The sequence below is a fragment of the Gopherus evgoodei genome, chromosome 10 (assembly GCF_007399415.2).
Source record: "Gopherus evgoodei ecotype Sinaloan lineage chromosome 10, rGopEvg1_v1.p, whole genome shotgun sequence".
Lineage (NCBI taxonomy): Eukaryota > Metazoa > Chordata > Testudines > Testudinidae > Gopherus > Gopherus evgoodei.
This window is the reverse complement of record NC_044331.1, coordinates 36,293,181-36,309,367: the sequence shown is the minus strand read 5'-3', so window position 1 is coordinate 36,309,367 and position 16,187 is coordinate 36,293,181. Positions and strand designations below refer to the sequence as shown.

Genomic DNA, 16,187 nt, shown 5'->3' with positions numbered 1-16,187 from the left:
CCACTGAATCATTGTTAGCATCCACTTCAATGGGAGCAGGCTCTATATTATGACTAGTGATTTAATTCCCTGGTAATGATGATTTATGAAAATATGCAAAAGAGAACACAAAGTGCTATTGTTATTTATCTAATTATCCAGATAAGATATTTAGAACTTCATTAGGAAGTGTCATTTATAGGGAAACTGCAGAGTGGCACAGTAATCCAAACAGGGCCTGGAAATTTGGATTCTGTTCCCAGCCCTCTGTGATTGGGCAAGGCAAGTGACAGCACTGTGCCTCGGTTTCCCCAACTGTAAAATGGTGATACTTCCCAACCTCAAAGGGATGTAGTAAAGGTTAATTAAGTAGAGATTGTAAATTGCTCTGATATACTCAGATGAAAGATGCCATAAAGGGCATAATAAAATATATGATTATCTTATAAAGGAATCTAATTGTAAGACAGGCTGAGACTTATACTTACACTGGTGTGAATCAGGAGTAAGTCAGTGAGGCTCCACCAGTGTAAAACTGGGGCAAGTGAGAAGACAGTCAGGCCCTACAGAGAGAGGTCTCCTTTCATTACTATGTTTCAATATTCATGCACTGCAGAAATGAATGCAGTGGGGAAGGATCAATATTAACTGGATTAGAAAAAATGAAAAAGGCTTGAAATATACAGAAATGGGCAATATTTGCACTTTGACATGGCAAACATGCACATGAGTAACTTTAAACATGTGAGTAGAGCCACAATGGGATTACGCACATGTGTAAAGTTACTCTCATGCATAAGTATTTGGGTTGGGGGACTAAATGATTTGACAACAGAATTATCTGCTCCATGAAATGGGATAATATAATTTAAAATGATGGCAATAACTATCCTCAATTACCTTCTCTAGTGACTCTGGGTCACTACTACTTCTATTTTTCTCCTCTCATGGTGCATTGCTGCCTTGCTCTCTTTTTGACCATCCCTGTAGTGTCATGTACGCAGATACTGTCTGTTCAATTTTTAAATTCTTCAGTAGAGTGGTAAGCAGATTCTGATTGTTTTAACATTATTGGATTTTGACAGATTAGTAGGTGAATCCTTTCAACTGTTGGTAGAGCTCCTGAATGAAGCTCTTTAATTTATCTCCAAGTCAGCCATACTCCTCATGATTGCAGAAACCGTAAACTGAGGATGACCCGTACCAAAAAGTGGTGTTGCTATTTAAAAAAACCAAAACAATTCAGTCATCTTCTTTACTAAAGCCATTAGTCATGAGAACGGGTTTGCTGGTTTCCATGTCTTGTAGGAATGATGTATTTTACATGAACCAAAATTCAGTTCCAACACACATACTTTTTGTACCCATTCTTGTTTCATTTCCCCTGTGGGTCATTAAGTTACTGGAGTAGGGGTTTTTGCTGTGTTTTCACTAACTTACTATATTTAAACAAGTTTGAGCCATCCTCAGTATTGATCTAACTGCACAGTGTGAAAAAATGTAATTCCCTTTACAATGAAGAAATTGGGTCAGCAGATCCTAATGAAATAATCCTGGATAACAATGCACCATACTCAGGGCTTCTTCCACTAATTAATCATTCATCTTTCTTTCCTAATGTATAAAAATGTTCTCTGCTTGCAATGGATTCTGAATCCACAGTTTCATTGGTCCCTGTGTATTTTATGTTTTACCCTTTTATTATCAGAACCCATTATGTGGGAGATGAGCTGAACCATGACAAAAAGCTTTATTCTATTTCATGTGGATCATGCTGATATAATCCCTACCTGATTACAGTTTTATAAGCGCCTAAAACACTACCCATAAGTGATAAAGACTTCCTTTGTGCATCAAGATGTAATCCTTATCAAGCCAGTTTCAATAAAGATTACATGTATTTGAGGTGCTATTCAGGTTTTAAATTAACATTAAAAACAGAAAATATAATATCAAGCCTGTCATTTTCTAGGTCTCTGGCACTTTTACTCTGAAATCTGACCTAGAGTTTGCCAGCAGCAGTTTGCTGATCAAAATATACTTTATGCTATTAAACAGATGCATAGAAAGAAAGAGTTTGACTTACTCTGAGCTGTTATCTGGACTGATAACCATGTGGCCAAAGCTGATCTAATGTTAATTTCCTTACAGTCCAGTAAGAAATACTCTAAACCTATACTTGTTCTTTTTTAAAGGCTTGATTCCACAAAATATGCCTTCTGCTTTTGCACTATGAAAGCTAATAAAAGGAGCAAAAATAAATTGAGTATATGGTACCCTTTATCATGGACCCTTTATTTGACTAAAAATGTTTGTAATTAATGTACGTTTTACTCATTGAAGTGTGGCATACCCCTTGGTAATCCTATTGTAAGCCCCTGCCCCCCCCCCAAAAAAATTAGCTTTCATAGTGCAAAAGCAGAAGGCATAAATCAGCAACATGCTGTAAACCCCTTAAACGTTGGGGAGAAATATGCATTGTAGTCAAATGGTTAGAAAAAACTAAGAATATTAATGATAAGGAAGAAACTGTATTTGTGCCACAGCATTCATTGATTTCAGGATCTTAAAGTCTGTAGTGTTACAAATCCATAAGCTCTTAGTACTGCTGGATGGATTGATTGATTTGATTTGTAACTTAAGTGAAGAGGCCACTGTTGGTCTCTCCAAGATTTCAGTGACCACATTTTTCAAAGATCTACACTGCAGATTTTTAGGGGAGTATTTTGCTTAATGTATTTTTAAATCCATTCCTTTCCCACTAGGAAATTTTAAAAAGCAAAACAATACCTGATGTATATTATCATTGCTTGGGAAGTGTCATGGCTCTCAGAACAAAGTGTATAGTCCTTACTGTGGAATAGACTCCTGTGTTAATCTTGTTTGTTAGGAGAATGGGCCTGTTTCAGATCTCAGTTATGTGGGTATAAATCTGGAATAATTTAATGGAAGCTGGGTTTACACTGGTGTAACCAAGATCACAGTCTGACCCTGTGTGTTTAGAAGACCGATCTATAATAGTTCCAGTTTGTAACAGAAGCTGTTCTGTGGCTAAATATAGGCTGTTCTGAGGGGAAAATAGATCAGGCACCATCTGAGTGAAACTGCAGTGTTAATGATGCAGTATGGAATTTTGCCATATCAGAATTCCTTTAAATACACATGGAAGTCAAGGGATATGGGTTCTAGACCTAGCTACTAATGCAGGGGTGGGCAAACTACGGCCTGGGGGCCACATCCAGTCCTTCAGACATTTTAATCTGGCCCTTGAGCTCCAGCTGGGGAGCGGGGTCTGGGGCTTTCCCCGCTCCAGCCGGCGAGTTGGCTCAGGGGCTTTACCTGCTTCGCGAGGCTACCAGAAGCAGCCGCATGCCCTCCCCCCACGGCTCCTACATGTAGGGGCAGCCAAAGGGCTCCACACACTGCCCCTGCCCCAAGTGCTGCCACGGCCAATGGGAGCTGCAGGGGTGGTGCCTGTGGATGGGGCAGCATGCGGAGCTACCTGGCTGTGCCTCCATATAGGAGCCGGAGGCGGGACATGCTGCTGCATCTGGGAGCTGCTTGAGGTAAGCACTACCTGGAGACTGCACCCCTGACCCCCTCCCATGTCCCAACTCCCTGCCCCAGCCCTGATCCCCCCCCCCCTTCCCTCCAAACCACTGGGTCCCAGCCTAGAGCACCGTCCTCTACCCCAAACCCTCATCCCCAGCTCCACCCCACAGCCCACGCTCCCAGCTGGAGCCCTCACCCCCCCCATGCACACCAACCTTCTGCCTGGACCCTCCTCCCACACACTCAACTCTTAATTTCTGGACTCACCACAGAACTCGCACCCTCAGCCAGAGCCCTCACTCCCTCCTGCACCCCAACCCTCAATTTTGTGAGCATTCCTGGCCTGTCATACAGTTGTCCTTGGGCCCAAAAGTTTGCCCACCGCTGTACTAATGACTTGCTATTCAGCCTTTGGAAAGTTACTTAAGTCCATAGATTCAAAGATAGCCACTAATTATGGCTCCCTAGCCTGAGATACCTGTCTCTCAACTTGAACAGCCAATATATGAGTTATGCAGTATTAGTGGCCACTTGAAAATGGAAGACTTAATGTCTTTGTGCCTCAACTTCCCTTTCTGTAAAATGGAGACAATGGGAAAAATACATAAAGTATTTGAGATCATCAGATGGCAAGTGCTGTATAAGTGCTAAGCTAAACTCAGGTTGGTTGCTCTCAAAGAATGGTTTTGAAAATAAATTGGGTGGAGAGAAACAACAGCTAAGGTAACAATTAAACATTACAAATCTTGCCTCTTGTATGGGCATATACTACCTGAAGGGTAGTGGTTCTACTGCACTGTGGGGGCATGCTGTAAGGAATCCACAAAGGGAGCGATATCCTACAGTAGTAGCGCACAGAGAGGTGCAGAAGGTGTCTGTTAGAGAGAGACATGGTCGTGTCCATTAGATTTGTGTCTGTGTGGATCTACTGGCCAATTCCTTCACCCCTTGAGTGGAGGCACAATTGTTACAGAAGGTGCTGTAATTCCATGTCTGCAATCATGGCTGCAGTGAGATTCTGCTGGCACTATGCAGCCTGGGAGGGAGGATTTCATCTCCTAAGAAGCACCCCTCCATAAAGCCATTTTACTTGGGCTTTGCAGTTTGTCGCAGGAGGATTGACTCGCTTGCTCTGGAATTGCTGTGTATCATCTGTTTTCTCTATATAGCAGGGACAGAGCAAGGATGCAAACCATATTTTGCTGAACTTTTCTTTAATCAGTTTCATATTGTTAAATGAAATATAATCCTGAGTAAAATACATTCAGCTCCTTAAAAATTAAAAAACCTATAAATTTTTAAAAGCAAATGAGCCATTCTCCAAAACAGAAATGGGTTTTGTGGCCTCTGATGATTATAATGCTGTACGTGAGGAAGGGGCATTGGCTGAAGCACTTATACATCTGTCCTCTGTAATGGGGATACCATACTGGGCTGGTGTTACTTGACTGGTCTTTGAAACATCAAATGACTTAGACAATTGGCAGGTCCTGGAGTATGGAAAAAGCCTTGACGTCTGGTCTCCTCTCTCATGTTCCAGCACCTATGGACAGCTGAACCCTGCCCCCCACTTCTTTCTTTCTTTCTTTCTTTTTCTGTAAGTCTCTACCAGATGCGCGCGAGAGATTTACTGTAGGCTCTGCTATGATACAAATGTTGGGTTTCTTGGTTTTGCCAATAGGAGCTTAAAGGGGCTTCCAGAACTTGGCTACAAAGAGTCTTCTTTTCATTTTGGGAACCAAACCCAGGGCCGGTGCAAGGATATTTTGCGCCCTAGGTGAAACTTCCATCTTGCGCCCCCACCCCCCCAAAATCACATACATTATACACAATACACGGTCACGAAATTGTGCCCCAGACCTTTTTTTTTTATCTGCCATGAGGCTGCATCAACTGTAAACGAAAAAAAATGAAATTTTATTCCTACCAGTCCTTTTTCTTGTTCACTATTAAAAGTAAAGGATAGAGAATGCATGTCACTTACTATAATTAACTATTTGAATTTCATCAACTGTTTGACGTAAATATTGATTAAGAGATCAAGATGACTTTCCCTTAAAATTAAGCAATGTTGATTGTAATCAGAAATACACCTTTTTTAGTCACGTATACGTCCTTCTTTCATATCAAAATCTGATTGGGAGTGCTGCAGAACCCATTCTGCCTAACTAGCCATGCACCTCCAAATGATTAAAAACATCAAATGGTACAAACTCAATTTGAATGAAAAATTCCATTTTCTAACTAAATAGGTCACACACACTCAAATGGTTGCCAAGTGCTCTCTGTGGTGGTATGTTCACCTGCTCTAAATGCCTACTAACTTCCCTGTGAAAATAATCTTTGACTTTGATCCAATGAAAGCAGGATGGAAAAGCTCCCCCCCCCCCCCCGGAAGACCTAAGACATGATGGCTGGATGACATAAACAGACACCTGTCCCTCACAGGCACTACCTCATAACATGCCAGTTGTGCTCAGGACAGAACATCACAGAGGAATATTATGCATTCAGTGGTCTCTACACTGGCCAAGCAACAGCACGACAACTAACCTAACCAGTCCATCCAACTTTTTTGACTGCTTCTTGGGCACTGGTGAGGGGTAACGGTGCCAGACCCCCCCCCGCCAATGAGAAAAATTGCATAGGCTGGAGCCCCTGCTCTGGGATTCTGATTTCTGAGCCTCTGCTAGCAGCCCAGGGATTCCCCTGGATCTGCGCACCGCCGGCAGCCTGAATCTCTGGGCAGTCGCAGCAGCACCCCGACCCAGGGGACTCCCTGGCCTGCCGGCTGCCGCGGCGGCGCCCTGACCCAGGGTCAGTGCGCCTCCGCGGCAGCAATCAGCCCGGGGTTTCCCTGGGCCAGGGGACCCCCTGGACTGCCGGCTGCTGCGGCGGCGCCCTGACCCGGGGGACCCCCTGGGCTGTGGGCTGCCGCTGCGGCGCCCTGACCTAGGGGACCCCCTGGGCTTCCGGCTGCCGGCGGCAGCTCAGACTCCCTCTCTGTCCCAGCAGCAGCGGCAGGTCAACCATTTAAAAAAACAATTTGGGGGTGCTTTTTGGCGCCCCCAAATCTTGGCGCCTTAGGCAACCGCCTAGTTCGCCTAAATGGTTGCACCATCCCGACCAAACCCCATATATTCCCCTTCTGTGTAGAAATGCACAGAGGAACAAAATACAAAAGCTCTGTGTGTTTCTTCAAGATCCATGATTAAGTAAATAAACAATTTCCTACTAGGCCATGGGGCCAGTGGGATTGTGTTGCAGTCATGAGGCAGGGCCCAAGAAAGGCAGTGATGAGCTGTCAATCTATAAGAAACCAAGCCTCAACGCACATGGACCCTGGCTAGCCCCCTGGCCTCTGTACTCCTCTTTGTCCTCCAGAGTATGGCAACACACAGGGTTGAAGTAGCCATATTGACAGTTGCTGCTCTGCCCACAGCGGTCTCTGACCTGCCACTTCAGCCTACTTCAAGCAGCATTACATTTCCACAAGTTTTTGTGTAATATATAGTTTTTACAATGGACATGGTATTTAGTGTGGCTGTTGCCAGGTCCTTTCCCACATTGGCCATACTCTCTCTTTCATACGGCATGCCAGCTGCATGGCTCTTCTGCTGCGTGGAGGGAGGAGCATTGCTCACATCCACCTTCCATTTTCTATGGCTTTGTTCAACTTTGCAATGTGTAGGAAGGGTAGAGGAGAACATAAGAACATTACTAATGCCTCTGCTCTGTTCAACACAGTTTGTAGTCAGGTCTTTGGCCTGTCCGGTCCCCAGACAGAATGGAAGTTGGCCCATAGCAATGTCAACATCACCCTGACCAAACTGAGCATGCCACAAATCAAACATGGCACAGGGCTCTTATGGACAGATTTAGGCCATTATCGTTTATGGGAAAACATACATTACTTGCACATGATGGGCCGCAATGCATACCAACACTACGCTGCCCAACAATTTAGGGCAGGAAACATTTAGGCTAGGAAGGACACATTACAAGTTATGCAAATGTACAAAGGTGCCTTCATTTGTGTCCTAAAGGAAAAGGTTTTGATTCTTCTGTCTAGTCACTACTGCAATATAGACTGTACAAATTGGGAATAAGATGCTGCCATTCTGATTTGGTAGTATTCTACACTCAGTTTTAATCTACTTTGCATTGGTATGAATGACTATACAAGGTGCATGGCATTAGGGCAGGACCAGCAGCAGGAGAGGAGGTTCTGGACCCTCCTATGCGCTGTGAAGCTGTGCTCTACAGCTGTTCTATTTATGATAATTGACAAGGGGTTTGGGAAAGAGAGTGGAATTATCAGTATGAATACATTGATTATACTCTGCATTGTGGAGGGCACAGTGGCTGCAGAGGTTGTTGCTGCCCACAACCTTCAATAGCAGTACTGCAGGCTACACCAGAGGATTTCCTCCTCCTATTTACTTTGGCTTTGTACAATGTGGAAGAATTTCAGTCTAATTCTGGATACTTGTCTGTATAACTTCACTTCCAGAGTTGTTATTCCTCTTTAAAAACTTTATTTAACTTTTGGTAAAAACAAACACGTGAATAAAAGAAATATCGGAAAAATTGATTTCTGATTTTTTTTACAATATCATTTTTTTTATTAAATCTAGTCAAGAGGAGGAGGATATAATGCTCACCATTGTTCCTCAGTATTATGTAGATGGTTGTCCATTTGTGCCCCATGCCATCTGGATCATGTATGGTTCTTGTTCAATTGTTGGATGAATCCATTCTAGTCTTCCCATTCTTGGGTTTCCTTAAGCATGTAAAAATAAGAAAAGCTTGTGTGTTTGCTTAAGATCACAACCTTGAATCTTTATTTTTGGCTTATGTAACACAAAGAACTAATTTCATTAAGTTTACATCCATGTGGTTAATGGGATCATGCCCCCCACCCTCCAATTTTAAGTTTATTTTTTTTGGACCTATGCAAAGCTGGGATCAGTTGGATATTCGTTTTGCTGTAACTGCTGGCCTGTATCCAGGACACTAATGGGGAGTTTGAGTTGTTTAATCACCCTAATTACAGAGCATCAAGGGTGTTTAGCAGTCAGTCTCGTTTGAGAGTCCACTTTTTATGCTTCAGGACGGCCCTGGCAGACAGATGAGTGCTGACTGTAGGTAGGCCCAAGCTGCATGTTTTTGTCTGTGGATCCAACCGTTTCTCAAGCTAGGGTCTCGATTCGTGCCCGTCTAGTTTTGTCAACTTTTCCTCCCCTGAATATGAGCGCCGCGCCGCACACACTGACTGCAAAGCTGCACCGAGGCGCAGCCACGGAAGGGCCTTGGGGCTGCTGTTATCTGGGCTAGTGTAGTGACTCAGCGAGCGGCCCGGGACTCTGCCTCGAGCTGCATTTCCCACCCCGCACGCGCCCGCCGCCCCGGGAACTCAAAGAACCCAAGAAACTTTCCGTCTCCTCTGATTGGCTGTGCGCGCTGGCCAATGGGAGAAGGCAGGATTCCAAGTCGTGTTGTCCCTCAGCCACTCGCGCGAGATTTCTGCTGCGCCCAAGCAGCCCGGGTGGGTGCTGCTGGGGCGGGGTGAGAGGGACCCGGAGGGAGTCGCCATGTTGCTGGCGGTCGGGGCTCGGCGCCTGAGGCGGGCGGTGAGTGCGGCGCGGCGCGGCGCGGCGGTCGGGGCCCGCTCCGCGGGGAGCAGCGGCACCCCCTGAGCGCTGGGCGGGGGAGCTGCGCCCCCCTTGGAGCCCTTCCTGGGGCCCGCACGGCCGGCCCCGCTCCGGCGCTGGCTCCCCCCACCCGCTCCGCCCTGGGGAGCTGCCTGGCTCGGCCCTGTGGCCCCGCAACTAGGGCCGGGCCGGCCGCGCCCCGAACTGGGCCAAAGGTCACCCAGAGCCAGGAAGACGCGAGCCGCCCACAGGACCCGTGGTCCCAGCCACAGCCTGGAGCTGGCAGGCAGCTCACGAGGGCACCTGTCCTGGGGCGGGACCAAGTAACCCAGACCATCCCTGCCAGGTGTTTGTCCGACCTGTTCTCAAAACCCTCCAGTGCTGGGGGGTTGGAAACCTCTTCCAGTGCTTAACTATCCTTAGAGTTGCAAAACTTTTGCTACTATCTCACCCAAATCTCCCTTGCTGCAAACTAAGCCTGTTACATTTTACCATGCCCTTGGAGGACTTGGAGAACAAACTGGTAGGTTTGGGGCATCATTTAAGACAGCACAAGCAAGGAAAATGCAGAGCGAGAGGTTTGTTTGGTCTAATTTATATTGCATTATGCAAAAGAGTACCCCTCTCAGACTCTGGACTTCCTTGCAAAGTTCTTAATCAGTCTATGGAGACGTATTCTTATCTGACTTCGAATAATGGCTCATGTGAAATAAGACGTTCATCTAATAGCAAAAGTCTAAAAAGTTGTCCTGTCAAGCAGGGGCCCAGGACTCTCACTTTTCAGTGATAAAAAACCCTGTGTAGCCCACTGATGAATTAAAATTACTGCAGCTGTAAAAGACTCTTAGTTTTTAGTGACTGGATCTTAGTTTATAAAAAGTCGTGTCTGTGTGTCAAGGGGTGGCTTAGCCAGATTTGTGGTGATAAAATAGGCAGAGAGTGGGAATATACCTTAGTACCACAGTAAAGTAGATAGTGCATCTTGGTCCTGAGTGCCCTCACCTCCAGTTGACTGCAGTGGGAATTGAATGCATGTCTTTGCTTTGCAGGATTGAGCTTAAACTAATTTAACTGGGAGCCATGCATGTAAAGGTGGGATCTGATCACTTTTATATGTTAGGCCATAAAAATTTATTTACTTTTTGTTGCATCATACTCTGTGTTCCAGCTTGTATGTTGCTAAGCTTTGCTACTAGGTGAATATTCAGGGTTACTTGGTGGGTGGGTGAAGGACATATTTTATCTAATCTATTATGCTGTAGAGGGAAGGAATTAAGCAAGTTACTTACAGGCCGCCTACCGAAATATCCCTTTTGGTAAAATGGGGACAAGCTTTATTTGTAAAAAAATATTTGAGAATCTCAAAGGAAAGTGGTATGGAAGTGCAAAGTATCAATACTATGGATATATCAATGGATTTTGTCATTAACAAACAATGGTTTAGTGCAGGGGCAGTGGACAGGCTGTCATGTTAGTTTCACTGTTTTTTAAAAGATACAAACTGTCATCCTGACCAATTTGTTTGTGTTTTTTGTATTTTTAGATTAAAGGCTCTTTGGGACAGGGATGATCTTTTCCTGTATATCTGTACAGCCCCTTGGTTGGGTGCTATTACAGTGTAAATAATGATCCCTTATTATGACCAATTTAGAGTTCCAAGTTCCACAAAATGAGAAACACAAAGCCAAACTCCTTGATTGTCAACATTTCCACTCTTATTCTTGAATTTGTAAGATGAACTATATTAGCAATATTGTGATCAAGACTCTCTTCCCTGCATTTTTTTAAATGGAGCATTTGTAAAGTATGAAGGATAAGAAGAAACTAGTAATTTCAAAATATTTATCCCATGCAACAAAGAAGAGGGGCAAGGAATTTTAATGGAAGAATCCTGCTCTGATATCAGCTGTCATGGGAGATCATATTTAAATATACTGTATAAGTGGCTTTGTAAACAAGAGCACAAAACAATGCCAAGGAACCTGGACTTTCAACTTGTTTACTGCAGAGGAAGCTCCAGTGGCCTGTTTATGTAGGGATAAGGTATAATCTTAGTTCTACTGTTCAGTTGAAACTAAACAGATGTAAAAGACCAAATTCACCACTGTTGCAAGTGAATGTGACTCTGCTGATTGAAATGGAGCTGTGACCAATTGATTTAAGTGAAGTTTCAGGAGGTCATGTGGATGGTGAGAAGGAATTTGCAATTATTGGTGACTTTCTTTCTGTACCTAAATCCTGGACTCTCCATTGGTAGTAAAACACATTTGCTTCATTTTTTTATGTCATCTAGGTTTGATTCTCTTTAAAAAATCAGGGAAAAAGCCAATTTGAGGTATTCTAGAATATAATTTTCTACTTAATGCAGCTTTTATTGAGCTACTTTTACAGATTAGGATATCTTTAAAATAGAGAAATTATTAATTAAGATAAACTGAGTCATACTCTTAAATTAAATTGAGAGGTGTCCGCTGCAAGATAGGGTATCTTGGGGGGTGGAGGGAGGAAGAGGATAATCAAGAGATGTCATCCATTTCAGAGGAGCTCTTTTCTGAATGAAGAGTCCTGCAAATACTGTATCTAAATAAGAAGGTAATAAGAAACTTACTAAAATTAGGCAGCCACAGGTCCTATATCTGAAACCAGTTGATTTCTAATGTGTGCTAAGGAAAACTCCACTTACTCCCTACGAGTAAATAGTGATGACTGGTAAGGCACATTCTAGGTAAGGTATGATGATGATAGGATAGCTGTATGGTATTAGTATTTCAATGACTCCATTAATTTTTAAAATTTTAAATTAGTGCCTTAATAACTTCATAAAACATTGTTCTGTGGATACTTTATCTCCAAGTTACATGTTAGAGAGTTAAAATAATGATACATCAGGTTGTTTGGATAAAGTTATGCCTTACCTATTTCAAAGTTTTCCTTTTTATTGGAGTTTTTAAACTTTACAAACGTGTAACTACTCAGTATTGGTATTTTTACCCAAATGGGGATGCAAAAAACCTATTAGTTCTCTCTCTGCATGGTGGGGTGACATTAGAGAAGAAAAATATTTTGAATGTTAATTCGCTCTTTTTGTGCTGCTTCCAACTCCTTGTTTTGGCTTTAAGATTGGAGGGTAAAAGCTGTTGACCTTTTTCAGATTTCAATAATGCTTTTTTTTATTGCACAAAAGATCATCTCCTTATCTCTTTTGGACTCAACATATCTATAAATTGAATACTATTTCCCACCTTTTTATATAAATATTTGAGATCCTTGGATGAAAGATGGTATAAATATAACTTGTAATTTTTCTGCATGCCTAGCAGGCCCGTATTTGACTTTTCTAATATCTAGTAGTCTTTCACTGAAGGCATGCTCTTTTTTTTTTTCCCCCCTTCAGAATCTATTCTTGCTGTGCCTTTCCTTATTTTACTGTGTGGCTTGATTTTTGATTCTGTTGAGCATTTTCAGTTTTTGTTGACTTTGATGCAAGTTTGGGGTGTTTGGTATATCTGAAAATTGTCCCATGGTCTTTATTTTATTCTCCACTGCATCCTCAATAGCCATTCTCTTTTTGCCTGGCATAGTCATTCACATAAATAGGTTTCCTGAAAGATGACCTGAGCACTACAATATGTCACTTGAAATAATTGGTATTTAAATGGCCAGAGTGCAAACAGGGCTGGCTCTAGGTTTTTTGCCGTGCCTCGCTTTTTGTTGGCTTTTACACATTTGCATTTTGCAGTTTTGTTTGTTATGACTGTTTAAAATTTAAAAAATTGAAAACCCAGAATTTGTAGTTAACGAAATAAAATTTTCCTACTAGTGTAATTTTAACATTTAATTTTAACAAAATCACAATTACCAACAATTTGGGTTCAACTATACACAGTAATGAAAAATGTTAGTGTCTTCCAATTTCTCATAAATTAAAAGAATTTAGATGAACTGAATTTTTCTGGTTTTTATACTTGCGTAGTATTTTAATAAGTCAGTGAAATCTAAATTTTTTGCAATGGTACTTTCAATTGAAATTAATGCGAGTCCTGAAAAATGATTTTGAGACATGGTGGACCTCAAATAATTTTTTAGTAATTTCAGTTTTGAGAAACTGTGCTCGTCAAAAGCCACTGATACTGGTAATGTTAAAAGAAGGTGTAATGCTATAGCAGTGTTTGCAGTGAAAAAATCATTTCTTGCTATAAATTCTAATACTTTGAGGAGAAGTTTTAGGACTTATTAGCTCAGCTAAAGCTATTAATTCATCATACAGTTCTACTGCATCAGTGTCATCAGCGTGATCATTACTGAGCACTAAGTGTAGGTCTTGGCAGTGCTTCATGAGGTCTTCTTTGGAAAACCGATTTTTCATTTCCAATATTGTATAAAAATTCAAAAGTTTCACAATGACCATGCAACTGACAAAATCTTTCTTCAATGGAAGTTATAGCTGCATCCAAAATACAATAGAAACTTTCAACTTTAAACCTTTCATTTGGATTGAGAATAGGATCATCACGAGCCTCCTAACAAAACTGTCTTGTGTTTTTCCCGGAGGACGAATGAATTGTTGAGCTGCAAACGTCAATTCAAAATCAAGATCCTCTGTTACTGTTGTTACTTCTTTGACACTTTCTTCAAATCCTTCATCTGAATGGTATCTTTCTGAATATTCCAGGGTTTTATTCAATATCGTCTTTGCCTGGGATATGTCTATGGTTATGTTCTGCGTAACTTTGCTGGTCAAATTAATTTGATTTAGAATATTATGCCAAAAAGCCGTGCAACATGAAAATGGAAACTGCATCATTTTCTGAGCCAGTGTTTCAGCTTCATGTTGAAATGAAGGATCATAGGACAAGTCCTGGCTTATTTCAAATAGTGCATTGTAAATCTCTTCTGATGAATATCATAATGGTCTAATAGTATCTATCTTGCTTTACCATGTAGTTTGTGTGAGTTTTTATTCAAGGTGGTTGTTCAAGGCTGCCCAATGGTGTGTGGAAGCATTAAAAAAAAGTTGTAAATTGCTTGCACTGTGGTAAACTATGAAACGGCATCTTTAGATGATTTGGCGGCATCACTGACAACCAGATTGAGCGAATGTGCATGGCAAGGAACAAAAAAAGCTTGCTTGTTTAAATTCAGTATTCTTTGCTGTACAACACATTTGAGCCATTGTTGTACCCTTGACAGTGCATATTTTCTAAAGGTATTCCATAGTGTTCCAATTTTTGTAGAATTACACCTGTGAGGGCTTTCCCAGTAGTTTCATTCACTGGTATAAATTCTAGAAAGTGTTCACAAATTTTCACTTCTGCATTTTCATCAGTTTTCACAAATCGTAGAACTATTGACATTTGCTTGGTTTTGCTCAGATCTTGAGTACAATCAGCTATAATTGAGTAACATTTGGCATGTTTCAAATTCGATAAAATATCATAATTTCTAATGGAGTGCGAAAATTGTATTCTCATTTTGTGTATTTTTACCCAAATAATGGGTGAGAATCTCTCCATTTTTCACTCTTTGTACATGCTCAGCCATAACATTATCAAATTTTGCAAATAACTCAACCAATTTTAAGAAATGTCCATTGTTATTCTCATATAAAAAATCTGGCGACCAATGGAATGCGAGGTGCAGTTCGGCTAGGAAATTAATGATTGCCAGTAAACATTCCAACACAGCTTGCCAACGTGGGATTTCTGAATTTAGTTGACATTGCTGTACCGCATTGATTGTTGTACGTTATCTGTTTGACAGCTCAGTCCAATTTGTCAAGGAGCATAAATGATTTTTTGATGTTCTTTCAAATGCTGATGCAAATTTTGCCAGTCATTAAAACCTGCAGTTGCCAGAAGAATGTCCAAGTTACAGAACAATTTGCAGCAAAACAAAAAACGACATATTTGGTCTGTGAATACACTAACCATGATCTATTTAGTTCCCCATTTTTCATTTTTTTTCTTCATACTGGATGGCATAAGTCAACGATTCTACTCATTAAATGGATATTCAACTGTAGAATCTAGTTTTGAAGGACCTTTTTTCACAATCATTCGCATTGCATCAGTAATTATTGTCGGTGATGTACTTGGATCCGATCCTATGTCAGTCTTTCCACTTTCCAATAATTATTCTTCAGTTTTAGATTTGGATAACGGTTCTTCGTTTCTGGACTCTTCAGTTGAAGAAGTAAATCTTTGGATGGATTGTGATTGTTCATCTTTGTCAGTTGATAAAGATAAGCTTTGGTTTGATTGGTCTTCATCAGTTGATGAGTAATTACCTTCAATGCATTGCTTAGAGCTTTCTCCTTGATTGTTGACTTTTTTAAAATACTTTTTTGAAGTACAAGAGTTTTTCTATATTTTTTTGCTGTTTCTCTTTGTTGCTGGTAGGCAGCACCAGAAAGTCATTTTCTTTTTTGTTCTGGCATTTTACCCCTATAACCACTGGCACCAATGCAAAACGGAAATTAGCGCGAATGGCATTGATAGAGCAGCACAGTACGCACACGTAATCATGATTTGAGTGACCGTGTCACAATCTGACATGATATTTTTCGTGCCATGCTCCTGTCGCACTACTGTACTTGCCGTAGGTAAGGTGCTAGTCATTGGGCGAGAGAGCTCCCCACGAGCTCGGACACACACTGGACCCAGCCCTGCTGGTGTTTTTTCAGCGCTGAGGCTGCCCAGCTGGGAGTCCGAGGGGCATGCAATGGAGAGAGCTCTGGGGCTGGAGGAACCAAGGAAAAGGTGCTGGACTTGCTAGATAGATGCTGCCCCTCTCTGACAGGTCTCTCATCCCCTACAGTGGGGGAGGCAGAAGGAGACTCCAGGCACCAGCACGCTGTGTGGGGCTGGAGAGGGATGTGGCAGCCTCTGGGGCTCTAGCAGGCAGAAGCTCCCCAGGGATTCCAGGGACCCTCTTACCTTGCTGCATATCTCTCCTGGAGTGGACTCATCTCCAGTCGCCGCTGCTCCCGTGGCCGGGGTTGGG

At 42.2% G+C, this 16,187-nt stretch overlaps 1 protein-coding gene across 4 annotated transcripts in view; it reads left to right on the top strand.

Moving 5' to 3' along the window:
* The first annotated feature begins 8,991 nt into the window (after positions 1 to 8,991).
* ETFA (electron transfer flavoprotein subunit alpha) overlaps positions 8,992 to 16,187 on the top strand; it is a 48,783-nt gene continuing 41,587 nt past the window's right edge. The window contains exon 1 of one of the 4 annotated variants that reach the window (XM_030577423.1): positions 8,992 to 9,164. In XM_030577423.1, the coding sequence (XP_030433283.1) occupies positions 9,126 to 9,164 (39 nt within the window). In that variant the 5' untranslated portion in view covers positions 8,992 to 9,125. Of the gene's footprint in view, positions 9,165 to 9,609; positions 9,709 to 16,187 lie in introns of those variants that run through there. The other 3 variants (XM_030577419.1, XM_030577420.1, XM_030577422.1) reach the window with 3 other exon arrangements.